Genomic DNA, 13252 nt, shown 5'->3' with positions numbered 1-13252 from the left:
TCCCTGTTAACTGGAATTGATTAAGCCCATGAGTTGAGCTACATTTCTTTCTGTGTTGTGCTTTTTTCCAAATAAGGTCTGCTTTACCTAATTGGCTGCATCAACAGCTGGGGAAGCTTAGCCAGGGCAATAAATTTGGAACAATCTAATGAGGGAGTGTGCTCCAAAAGTGAGAGGGAGCTCTAGTGATGAAACATCAAGCTAGAGAAACAAAGCAAGTTAAGCAGTAGGGTGAGGTTGACACAGTGAAGAGGTCATGGCAGATTCTCTCTCACTCTCCTTAGTGACCTAACAAAACCCAAGCTCCCAAGTAAACTACCTCAGTAAACAACAGCAACGGATATTCAGGTGGAGAGCCAGCAGGGTTGTGGGGGATATCCAGTGTGTCACAAGTGGGACAATGCATACTGCTTATCAGGAAAGGTACCATCCGGGCTAAGAGAAATGTAGTCGAATAAATGAGCGATGTCAAGGAAACTGTTAGAAGCAAGGCGGCTTCCTTCAGAAAGTGGACGTCTAGTCCAAAAAGGAACACAAACTTTGGCCAAAAAAATGCATGCAGATAAGGGATGCAAAAAAGAATTCAATACAGTGGTGCCTCGGGTTAAGTACTTAATTTGTTCCGGAGGTCCGTTCTTAACCTGAAACTGTTCTTAACCTGAAGCACCACTTTAGCTAATGGGGCCTCCCGCTGCTGCTGCGCCACCGGAGCACGATTTCTGTTCTCATTCTGAAGCTAAATTCTTAACCCGAGGTACTGTTTCTGGCTTAGCAGAGTCTGTAACCTGAAGCATATGTAACCCGAGGTAGCACTGTAATCATATTGCTAAAAACAAACCGAGGAAAACAATGATTACAAGATGCTTACGTTTTAAGCCTTATTAACAAATGAAAAATAAAAACAAATCACCAGGTGATCTATTTCACATTGTGTACTTCGGACTTTTAAAGGCTTTTGCCAAAGTACCTCACCAAGGATTCCTGAGTAAGTTTAGCAGTCATGGAATAGGAAAGGTTATCTTATGGATCAGTAACTAGTTAAAAAACAGGAAGCATGCTAGGAATCAATGGGTAGTTCTTCCAGTGGAGGAATGTAGAAAGTGAAGTCTCCCCGCCCCCAAAGATCAGTGTTGAGACATTTGCTTTTTAACTTGTTCATATGTGATCTGGAGGTTGGGATGAGCAGTGTGGGAGCCAAATTTACTAACGATACTGAATTGTTCAAGAGAGCCAAAACAACAAGAGATTGTGAGGCGCTCTGAAACCAGGTGAAAGTTACGGTATATGGCAAATCCAGTTAAATGTAAGCAAGTTTAAAGTGATGCACAATGGGGCAAAAATAAAATCCTAATTTTGCATATATGAGGTTGAGGTCTGAACTGGCAGCGACTAACTAGGAAAGAGATCTTGGGGTTGCAATAGATAGCTCATTGAAAACTCATTTGGTGGCAGCTGTGAAATGAATTCAGTCTTGGGCATCTTTAGGAAAGGGACTGCCAATATAATAATTCATGAGGTGACCACATTTAGAGTACTGTGTGCAATTCTTACTGCCTCACCTAAAAAAGGACAGTGCAGAGCTAGAAAAGGGCAACCAAAATGATCAGCTGCCCATCCTTTGAGGAAATGCTATGACATCTGGGGCTTTTTAGTAAGAAAAGGCAAGTAAGGGTGAGGGCATGACAGAGGTGTGTGAGATTGGGCATCACCCAGAGAAAGTGGATCAGGAGAGGATTTTCTTCCTCTTTCTAGATCCAGGGTCATCTAATGAAGCTGAATCAGTTTGCTGCCACAAGATATAGTGATGGTCACCAACTTGGATGGCTTTAAAACAGGACTAGACAAATCCATGGAGGATGGAGCTATCAATTGCTACTAGCCTTGATGGCTATGTATGGTCATTGTTGGATGCGGTATGCTTCTATACCGGTTGCTGGGAACCACAAAGTCAGGAAAGTGCATGACCTGCTTGGTCGCTCTGAAAACAGCATGCTGAACTAGATGGGCCTTTGGTCTGACTCAGCAGGGCTCTTGTCTTAATTAGCTGCTGTTTTTTAAAAAACAGAACTCAGATCTGTGCCTTGACTGGCCTTTTAAATGTCAGCTTAGATATTGCCATGCTTTTAATTTGTCATTTAGTTGACACTCGTGTCTTACTCTACTCCCAGATGCACCTGCAAAAATTCCTCCTCATACAGCCAACTGTGGTTTCCAAAGTTCTTCTGAACTCCAGACATACAAATGCATGCTTGAAACTGTTGTGAAACCCTCTTGAAGCTGCTCACTATTGTTATATGCTACTTGTTCTTTATGATAACATTTGCACATTATGATGATCACAAAGACTGAATGTGACTTTGTATATGAATGGGAATGCCCATCTAGGGCTAGCTGTAGTATGTGATAGATCACCCTCAACTATAATGGAGCATAGCTTCTACTTTTAAACATGAAAACATACAGCCCCAAATGATGATACAGGAAGGGAGATGTGTATGGACTTCTAGCTTTTCCAGCTGCTTGCAAAAACAAGCAGACATACCTCCCTCCTCCCCACAAGTCACAACTGCACAGCCAGAATATAGGCTTCTTCTCAACTATGTGGAGCATGAAGATTACCATTTCTCCTGCATTGGTCAGAAGCCTGGGAATTGTGCTCTCTAGAAACTGGCTCAGCACTTCCCATGGTGAATGAAATTATGGAGTCCTGCCAACATCGTGTATGGAAAAGGAAATATATAGTATAGAGTAATAGTACCTGTGTAGTAGGAGGCAGTGGAAGACAGAAGTGCCTGGCGTGCTCTGGTCCATGGGGTCACGAAGAGTCGGACACAACAAAACGACTAAACAACAACAAAGTAGTATATATTGCTTAAAAATGATTTGCCTCTCATGTGCACGGATACTTTATGCTACATCCAATTAGAAAAGAGAGTGGCAAGAAATGAATTGATAATTTTAACATCCTTCCCCTTCAAATTGTGAACTGCGCTAAGAGTGTTAACTTGACACATGCCTGTGAAAAGTATGTCTGATGTCTTTCCTGAACTATTTCTGTCAGAGCACTTTTTCCGTGGGTTACATTCCCTTGTGGGTGATATTCAGGGAAGCACATGCTAATAGTAGGTACACCCAGAGCCAAAATGTAGGTATAGTCCGAGGTAGAAATGGTTAGAACAGCCTTTGTATTATAGGCTGCATTCTAAGCCATGAAAAGGTCAGGGATTTTATCCTGCAAAGTTGTACCATTAGTTAAAGGCTTGTGTCTGCACAATAGGACTCCTTCCTCTCCTCAGCAGATTCGGAGGCCCATGGGGAAAGGAAATCTCATTGGATAGGTGGAAGTCCTTGTGCTACTGGGATACGTTCGCTGGATATAGCATCCACCTCTTCTGGCTTGCAAGAGGCACCCTCCAAGTTCAAAAACACATTCCACCTAGATAAAAGCACAAGGGTGTGTAGTATAATTTTGCTGAGGTGTAGCCTGGGCAGTCTTGAGACCTGAATGTGAAGGCCTGGAGTTGCATTTGGCCCCTGCAGCTGAGGTTTCCACCCACAATAAGCATTAAAAACTCAATGTTTCTTTTAACTGTTAAAAGCTAATAAATAATTATGTGTTCCTTAAAGGTACTCTGACTGGGGTTGCGCGCTCATCTTGTTCTATAGGCTGAGGGAGCCGGTGTTTGTTCGCAGACATGTGGCCAGCATGACAAAGCCGCTTCTGGCAAACCAGAGCAGCGCACGGAAACGCCGTTTACCTTCCCGCCAGAGTGGTACCTATTTATCTACTTGCACTTCGACGTGCTTTCAAACTGCTAGGTGGGCAGGAGCTGGGACCGAACGGGAGCTCACCCTGTCGTGGGGATTTGAACCACCAACATTCTGATTGGCAAGCCCTAGGTTCTGTGGTTTAGACCACAGCGCCACTGTGGTTCCTTACATGCCCATATTTCTCTATTAGATGTCAGTCACCCTTAAATAATTTTAATGAAACATTAGTTATATTAAAGTATTTATTCACTATAGTTTCGCTAAGAGGCTTTGCATGAATGTTTCCTTTCATGTGAAAATGCCACACTGTAAAGACCTTTGCAGAAGTGTAATAAATATTAACACATTTAAAAATTGTTCAGATTATCAAATAAGTTATATTTAGCACCAGTTGCTCCTCTTAAGCAACATTAAAAGGGCTGCCAATGAAATATAAGGCTTACATCAACCTTGTCTAGCAGATGTATTGATTAACATTCAGGAAACTACAGTTATGGCACTAGAGCTAAATAAATGCATTTAGATAGTGGCACTCATGTTAACAAAGTTTACCAGTTTTTTGAAGGGCAGGATTAACAAAACATGTCTGTCATCACTTAGGGTTAGTTGAGCTTCAGTCCAATTGGACTGACCTGGATGGAACAGTGCATTGACCATAAAACACTGCATAGTTTCTGACCGGAGTAGACTTATTGTCAATAACAAAGTATCATAATTAAAGTCACATATAAAATGAGAGAAAACCTTTGCTTTGTCAATCAGAAGAGAACACAAACTGAAAAAGAACACTATTGTTTCCTCAGGGACCTTTGTGCTATTCCTAGTCCATTAGTGGCCGGAAAGTGGAATGTGGAAGAGCTGCCGAGCTACCGATGTATACAGCTGAAAAAGAGTAGGGGTTAAACAGCAGCACATGCAACAGCAGATAAATGGATCTATAGGTGCAGTAGAATGAGATGGCAAATGGCATGTCCTTTCTGAACACTGGATGTGTAAGGAGCCACGTATCAGTGACAGGTTTGTGCTATGCCTCCCTCTGATGTGTTATTCATTGCACTAGGGGGGAGGTGACACATTTAAAATTGAATCCACCAGCTGGTGTAGTTTATAAAGTGGGAGAATTCAGAATTTTGTGTAAGGTGTATATCAACTCTGAATTCACAGGAGTTTGAGGAATAATCTGTAATCCTGAATAGTTAAGATTCTGTAACTGTGTTAGTAAACCCCAGTCATCAAGGAAGCTGGTGGTGAAACCTACTTATGGTAGAGCTGCACATGAAGATCAGTGTTTTCAAGGCCCAGAGACAGTTCAGCAGGCCAGAAGCATCCCTTTAGCCCTAGGCATTATCACCACAAGCCAATGAAGCCTTTGATGTGGACAGGAGAGCTTGTAGAAGTGCTTTTTTAAAAAACTTTTTCCATCTACACCATACAGGAAGCTGTTCTTTAGCCACAGCCCCACTTCATAAGTTTGTATAAAGGACAAGGCCCCTGGGCACACAGTCAACTGCCCTAGAATTGGAGAACTGAGAGGGACCATGAAGGTCATCTAGTTCAACCCCCTACAGTGCAGGAATCTTTTGCCCAACATGAGGCAAATGAAGAGTTTCATGCTCTCCAGACTGAGCTATCCCAGACTGGATTGTGGTAACAGCAAAGTTATACTTTGTCCCAACAGCTGATAAATGAGCATTTGCATTTGACACGACCCTTTTCAAGCTTACTCTTTTGATAACTATGCTACCTGCTGCATTAAGAGGCAATTTGGACTAAATCAGGCCTGCCTGCATAATTTGTAATCCAGGCAGCTGCTTAGAAAGCCTCAATATTTTTGCTTCTTGCCCAAGACTGAAAAACCAAGGAACCTGTTAAGATCCCACCACCTGTCATAGTTTCAAGTGGTGCAAACTTCCCATAAGCACATATTGTGACAGTGGATTCTACTGAGCCAGGTAGTGCCTACCACCATGTAACGGATGTGTGTGTATGAGATTTCTACATGAATCCAGAGAAAACCTTTGTGCATGCAAAGATTCTTCACTCTGTGTCTTTAGTCACAGAAATAGTGTCATGTAGAGCTGCTGGCTAACCACTACATTCAGAACCACAATGCCAGTTACTTGCCAAAGACAAGTCATGGGTTTATATTCAGCTAGCTGGTGGAGCCAGTCTACTCTTAAAATTGCCATGTGTACACTCAAGCAAGTGAGCAGATACCCTTTAATGCCCTCTTGAAATGTGTTCATTATGCTCTTCTACTGTTGCAGCAAAATATATTGTTTTGGCAATGAACCATAGCTTATAGCTAAGGATCTTCACTAAAAATCTTAATTTCTCTGTGCTTTTGAAGTTTAGTACCCAGGATTTAGTAAAAGACACATGCACCCCAATCCTATTCAAGTTTACTCAACAGCAAGTTCTTCTGAATTCAGTCAGATTTACTCCCCAAATAAGTGTACAGAGGACTGCAGCCTCACTCTGCACTATGTCCGTAAGAAGCTGAAGGTCTCCCCCTCTCCACACAAATAGCTTCTACAGCAGAGGTGGATCTCAGTAACTACTGCCACATTTGCTATACTAGTCAAAGATAAGTGAGTCACATATCCCACAATTATTTTAAAAGCAATTTCCTCCTCTCAAGGAAGCTGTCTGGGTCGCAAAGTATGATCTAGCATTTGCATGATTCAATACAGAAGAATCCAGTTCAGTGTAGGATTTTAAGCTTTTACAAGAGAATCCTAGGTTTTAAGAAAAGGATAAGCAAGTGAAGTGACTATTAGTTCATAGTATTTCAAGGGAGAAAGAACAAGATTCAAGAGGCATCCCTGGATATCCAACCACTTTCAGTTAAGAAGTTCAAAATCCTTTTCTTTAGTACCTTATCCAGGTAACTAGGAAGGCGACTTTTTGATGGAATGCCCTGCCTTTTTTGGAGATGATCTTTAATGATAATAGTTTTAACAGTCACGTAACGTGCTGGACTCAGATTAATAGAGCTACAAAGCACTTTCTCTCGGTCAGATAACAGTTCAAAGCCAGGTAAGTTTTCAATTGCTGCAAATTCCCCATCTTTACCATCTTCTTTCCCCCTCTTTGAAGTACCAATATTTTTATTTTCCTTCCTTTTCTCTCGTTTGTGTCTAGCTGCTTCATATTCTGCGGATTCTTCCATTTTTGTTATACCATTCCGCCGATATCGTTGTAGTTCCCTAATCTTGGTTCGAAGTACTTTCTCTTTGTGCAAGTTTTCAAAGAAATCATCAAACTCCTTGCAAGACATAAACTGATAGAGAGACCTTAATTTTAACCGCAGCTCTTTTTCTTCTTTTGTGATTTTGCGTTTTGAAGGTTTTTCTTTATCTCTTCTGTCTTTGCCTAAAAAAGCAGGGACCAAGTTGTAGTCACGGGCAATGTTCTTTCGTCTCTGTCTCTCCTTCAGTTTTCTTACATACATGTCCACATGAGCTCTTTTTAATTCTATTTCGACATCATCATCATCATAGTTTACTGAAAGGCCACTGATTAGAGTCTCTGCATCTTGGTCATATTCAATCTCATAATCATCTCGCAGTGGCATATATCCCAGCTGCTGTTGTTCAGCCACTGATATATCTAGAGGTGGCAGAGGCATGGTCAGGCTAGGTGAAAGTGGGCCACCAGTTGGGCAGGTGTGATCAGTCACTCTGTTGGGAATAACATCAGGGATGCAGGCCTTCCCAAGGTTACCATGTATATACATGCTTACATAGTGTTCCATCACTTCCTGAGGCGTTCGTGATGCTCCAACATGAGCAGCCATATCTTCCTAGAATAAAATTAAAATTAAATATATGAAGACCTTTAAAATTATAAGATTATCCCATATACAGTGTGTAAGGTAAAGGTAAAGGGACTCCTGACCATTAGGTCCAGTCGTGACCAACTCTGGGGTTGCGGTGCTCATCTCGCTTTATTGGCCGAGGGAGCCGGCGTACAGCTTCTGGGTCATGTGGCCAGCATGACTAAACCGCTTCTGGCGAACCAGAGCAGCACACAGAAACTCTGTTTACCTTCCCGCCGGAGCGGTACCGATTTATCTAATTGCACTTGACATGCTTTTGAACTGCTAGGTTGGCAGGAGCAGGGACCAAGCAACGGGAGCTCACCGCGTCGTGGGGATTTGATCCACCGACCTTCTGATTGACAAGTCCTAGGCTCTGTGGGTTAACCCACAGTGCCACCCACATCCCTATACAGTATGTAATAAATGTCAATTTCTAGATAAGAGCAGTGGCGTTCCTTCATAAAACTAGAGAGTAATATTTCACATTATAATACTTATAGTGTTAATGAATGCTAGGGCTTGTTCACACCAAGGATTTACCCCAAACAGCAATGATAGTTTGTTATATGCACACACCAAGATCATGTAGTCCCTAACTGTCCATTCCTTTCCCCACAATTTCACATCTTGATACATGCACGTTAAACTGAAGCTCTCTAAAAGAACAGTATTAAATGTATCCAATGGTGCCTTTTTTCTTGGGTTCTCAAACTGCCGCCAGGACCCTCTTGAGATGGCTGAAAATTACTCAGTCCACCAGTCACAACAGAGTGACAGATGAAGTCCTAATCGGCTGACAAGTAATGGCATTTTCTAATGATATTTAACCCGTCTTTGGAAAATTTTTAATTCTTGGCCACAGTTCTTCCAGAAAGCATCGCAAACGGGTAAATGGCCCGGGACGCGAATGAGGCGGGGGGGGGGGGCGCCCAGGGAACGCGAGAAGAGCCCCTGGCGCGCCGTGCGGGGAGGGCCGGAGCCCGAGGCGGGGAGCCCCTCCTCTCCCTCACCCAGTTGCCGAAGCCGAACTGCTCGATGGCGTCCAGCAGGAGCTGCTCTTCGCGGCTGCTCCAGCCGCCCTCGGCCTCGGCGCCCCAGAGCGTGAAGCGCCCGCCGTCCACCAGCTGGTAGCCGTGCCAGCGCCGGTGAGGCCCGATCTCCGCGCCCGCCGAGAAGCACTCCGGGCACAGCTCGATGTCGGCGCACTCGGTGCAGCGGAAGCGCAGGGAGCTCACTTCGGCCAGGCAATACACGCAGTACTTCTTGCCCAGCTCCGCCATCTTGGTTCCCCCGCCCTCGGGAAAATAAAAAGCGGGGAGGGAGGCCGGCGCACAGCTGACGTGCAGAGACTGCGCCGGGGAAGAGGCTGGGCGGGCCCCGCCCCCGCCCGGCCACCTCCGCCTATCGGCGCCCGAGGCCGGCGCGGCCAATCGAGCTTCGAGGCTCGGCGTCGCGCTTCCTCTCGCGCCGCCGCTTGAGCGGCTCTCCCCTTCGCCTATCAGCAGCTCCGAGAGGCCCGTGGGCGTGGCCCAGGCGAGAGCGGCCAATCGAGTTTCGCAGCTCTGGTCCGCGTTTCCCCCGGCAACCGCCGTGCCCGCCCCCAGAGCGGTTACTGTGGAGACGCGGAGACGCCGCTGCGCGGAGCCGGGGAAGCCATGGAGGAGACGGAGAAGATGGAGGCGGCGGGCGGGGACGCGGCGGCCGAAGCCCCGCTGCCTCCGCCGGAGCCCCCGGAGGCGCCCCCTGAACCCGCGGAGGCGCCCCCGGGGGAGGCCGAGGTCCCGGAGGAAGCGCCCGCCTCGGGCCCCGAGGAGCCTCCGCCGGCGGACGCGGCCGAGGCCGAGCCGGGGGCTGAGGAGCCGGGCGCTGAGGAGGCGGGGGCGGCGGCTGAGCCGACGGGCGAAGCAGAGCCGCAGGAGCCGGTCTCCGAAGAGGCGCCCGGCCCGGAGGAAGCGAGCGAGGCGGCGGGGGGGCCGGAGCAGCAGAGCTCCCGCGAAGGGGCGCTGGAGGAGAAGGAGGAGAAGGAGAAGGAGAAGGAGGGCGGCGGCGAGGGGGAGGAGGAGGCGGCGGCGGCGGAGGCCGCGGAGGAGGAAGGGGCCCCGCCTGCCGCCCCCGTCCCGGAGATCCAGGAGGCCGCGGAGCCGCTGCCCAGCGGGGTCACCTTCGCGGCGGGAGAGCTGCTGGAGCCGCCTCCGCTGCTGACGGGCGTGGACCTGGGGCGCCGCATCAGCCTGAGCCTGCGGGACCTGGAGCTGCAGCGCCACAGCGGGCTGTCGCTGGAGGTGGGCAGCAGCGCCGGCAGCTCGGAGGCCGAGGAGGCGGCGGCGGCGGCGGAGGAGGAGACGGAGGAGCAGCGCGAGCGGCGCCAGGCCGAGGAGCAGCTCCTGCGGCAGGAGCTGGCCGAGCAGTACCGGCAGCTGCTGGTGGAGCGGGCGCGGCTGCAGCACTACAACGCCAAGCTGCAGAGCAAGCTGAGCGAGCTGCTCAACAAGGCCAAGAGCAAGGAGCGCGTCCGGCAGGAGCTGGAGCAGCACATCTCCGACAAGGAGCAGCGCTACAGCCGCTACCTGGCCATGCTGGAGGAGCTGCGCACCCAGCAGGCCGACGAGGCCGCCTGGTTCCAGAAGCAGATCGACGACGCCCGCCTCTCCTGCAGCCAGAAGCTGGCCAAGGTCGAGAGCGCCTGGAAGGCCCACCAGGCGCTCAAGATGGAGGTGGCCGTCTACACCGTGGGGCGCCGGCTGGGGAGCAAGCAGGCCGCCATCGACAGGGTGGGCCAGATCCAGGCCAGGGAGCAGAGCAAGGAAAGGGAGATGACGGAGGTGAGATCTGCCCGGAGAAGCCTGCCCAGACGGTCCAGCGATGGATTAGACCTGCTTCTCCCCCTCACCCATGAAAGAAAAAACCCAAACTCATCGACCCCCTCCAGCCACTCACTGGCAGGAGACTGTGGTGCAGCTAGTTAATTCTCCCCTGGAAGTTACGCTCTTAGCAGCTTAGGCAGTTCATTATTTCAGTTGTGATACAGTTAATATTTGCCCTCCCCTTCCATGCTTTACTTCTGCATTCCTATTCCAGTGGAGGAGGGATAAGGCAATATGGTGTCCTCTGAGCAATCTCAGGCAACATAACCAATGGTTTTGGCTGATGGGAGTCATAGTCCATCAACATGTGGACGGCACAACATTAGCTACCCATGTTAGAGCAACGATACCAAAATCAAGTTCTTAACCCTGATAGTAATAGTACAGTGGTACCTCGGTACCACAGCACGGGTGGCGCCTAGGACTTGCCGATCGCATGGTCAGCGGTTCGAACCCCCGCGGCGGGGTGAGCTCCCGTCGTTCGGTCCCAGCTCCTGCCCACCTAGCAGTTCGAAAGCACTCTTAAGTGCAAGTAGATAAATAGGTACCGCTTTATAGCGGGAAGGTAAATGGCGTTTCCCTGTGCTGCTCTGGTGCTGGCTCGCCAGAGCGGCTTCGTCACGCTGGCCACGTGACCTGGAAGTGTCTGTGGACAGCGCTGGCTCCCGGCCTCTAGAGTGAGATGAGCGCACAACCCTAGAGTCTGTCAAGACTGGCCCGTACGGGCAGGGGTACCTTTACCTTACCTCGGTTTATGAACAGCCCTTTAATGAACTATTGGGTTTACAAACTCCGCAAAACCAGAAGTAGTGTTCCGGTTTGCAAACTTTACCTCGGTCTACAAACAGAAGCCGAATGGTAGCAGGGCACCGGCGGCAGGAGGCCTCATTAGGGAATGCGTGCCTCGGTTTAAGAACGGATTTGGTTTAAGAATGGACTTCATGAACAGATTGAGTTCGTAAACCGAGGTACCAGTGTAGTCAATAATAGGGCCACAGGTAAACAAGGAAAGCCTATGTAGTTATTTCCATCACATGTGCTTAGGCTTATTATAGATAGAAACTTATGGTGATAAAAAAGTGAGAGGCAACTTCCTGAGCATCTTGTAGTCTGAACTATTTTAAAAGTCAGTTTTATTGAGGTTTATTCATAGGTGTTACGGCTGGTAAAGACTGACATTGATGGGCTTGGATCCAGAGTTCACATAAGCTCCCGACAGTTCCTATTCCAACCCCAATCACCTCCCATAATACAGTTTCTCACCTGGAAGAGTTTCATCCCAAGTCAACTGTTCCACATACAGTCAATAGGGGAGTTGTGGCTGCTTCTATTCCATTCCTCGAGTTCTTCGAGTTAAATCCTTTGGGTTGTACTCTAAGTAGTACTAAGTCTATGGTTCCATCACAGCAACAGTTTTGTCTCTTTTTGTAGGAAATGTATATTTGTGCATGTTGTAATTTCCATTTTTAACATTTTAACTTTCCACCATGCCTCTCCTACCTGCTCTGGGGTTTCCTTATATTCCCTAGAACAGATTTGGGGAAAAGTGAGCTGTATATGGAGGAGACAGGGGTGGGGGAAGTCGTGTTGTAGAGGTGATCCTTGCATTTGCACAACTATTTAGTTGAATACCACCCTTGGGTAGGATATCTGTAGACTCACTTCAGTTTTTATCATGCTAGGTTCGACTGGAAAATATAAAGCTGAAACACAGGATCCAAAAGCTTGATGCAAGTTTAAAAGCCATGGAAGAGTTAGCAGAAGGTCTGCACTTAATAGATTTTGAGCAACTGAAAATAGAGAACCAAACCTACAATGAAAAGATTGAAGAGCGCAATGAGGAGCTTATGAAGCTCCGGAAAAAGATAACCAACACAGTGCAAATTCTTACTCAAGTGAAGGAAAAACTGCAGTTTGTGGAAGCAGAGAATCATGGCCAAAGGTCTCAACTAATGGCAGTTGAGGCTTTAGTGGCCCAAAGGAGAGAGATTCTAACTAAGACTAAGCAGGCTAGGGACAAATTGCGAATGGACAATCAGAGGCTTTACCAGAAGTGCGGCTTGCTTGGGAATACACTGCTGTTAAGGGACTTTGAAGATAAGGTAACTGCTGCTGAAATGCTGAATGAAAGGCTGGAGGTACTGAAACGCCATCATGCTGCCATCGCCCTTACTTGCAAAGGGGTAAAGAAGAAAATCAGAGGGGTGACATCTTTTCTGCCGCTCTAAACTTTATTTTAAATGTCAAAAAGAGCAAAGTAGAGAGTGAGTGTGTGCACTATAAAATATTACATTAAATAGCAATTAGTTGTTTGTCCTTAGAATCTTTGTTCCAGATATTGTTCCTATTTCCAGAAGATAACAGTGCTTTAAAACCAAATCAATTTGTCCAACTGGCTTCCAACTGTCAGTTAAAAGTTTTCACCAACTGATAGTTGTGCTTAGTTTAATTACTTTCAAAAAGTAACAACTTGAAACTATCAGTGCCTTGATGTGAACATATTTTCAATCAACTCTTTAGATTCTCCACATCCTCTTTCTGGGCCAACTGCTGCCTTCTGCGCATCTACACCAAGCAGCGTGGTGGGTAACAAACCTTTGCAGTGGGTACAGGACCAAAGGGGGAAAAGGCCCACTGGTGGGATTTTGCAAGGGTTCCTTATCTTTGGACACATGGGTGGGCTTGGGATTTTGATGACGTGTTGGTGTGCCACCACAAAAAGGCTGTCCTTCAGCAGCAATCCTACACAAATTTACATAGCAATAAATTCTTTTGTGTAACATTGATTAAGAGG

The 13252-nt window shown here is 47.2% G+C and overlaps 2 protein-coding genes across 3 annotated transcripts; one reads left to right on the top strand and one right to left on the bottom strand.

Annotated features, from left to right (window-relative positions):
• Positions 1-3999: 3999 nt before the first annotated feature.
• TADA2B (transcriptional adaptor 2B) lies at positions 4000-8973 on the bottom strand. Of its 2 annotated transcripts, XR_014513140.1 has the most exons (3): positions 8605-8919; positions 5552-7576; positions 4000-5515 (listed from the first exon to the last, which is right to left on the bottom strand). XR_014513140.1 is itself a non-coding variant. In XM_083448762.1 (2 exons), exons 1-2 carry the CDS (start codon positions 8872-8874, stop codon positions 6584-6586), a joined length of 1263 nt encoding a protein of 420 aa, XP_083304888.1. In that variant the 5' UTR covers positions 8875-8973; the 3' UTR covers positions 4000-6583. The 2 variants fall into 2 exon arrangements, 1 of the variants encoding a protein (XP_083304888.1); XM_083448762.1 differs by having other exon boundaries at positions 4000-7576; positions 8605-8973.
• Positions 8974-9249: 276 nt separating this feature from the next.
• Positions 9250-12781, top strand: CFAP184 (cilia and flagella associated protein 184; the record flags this gene model as incomplete). The annotated part of the gene is made up of 3 exons (XM_083450328.1): positions 9250-9546; positions 9724-10416; positions 12141-12781. 3 exons carry the CDS (start codon positions 9250-9252, stop codon positions 12684-12686), a joined length of 1536 nt encoding a protein of 511 aa, XP_083306454.1. The 3' UTR covers positions 12687-12781.
• Positions 12782-13252: the final 471 nt, after the last annotated feature.

This window comes from Podarcis tiliguerta (genome assembly GCF_965153285.1).
Source record: "Podarcis tiliguerta genome assembly, chromosome: 7".
Lineage (NCBI taxonomy): Eukaryota > Metazoa > Chordata > Lepidosauria > Squamata > Lacertidae > Podarcis > Podarcis tiliguerta.
The sequence above is the reverse complement of the archived record's forward strand: the minus strand, read 5'-3'. Positions and strand labels throughout refer to the sequence as shown.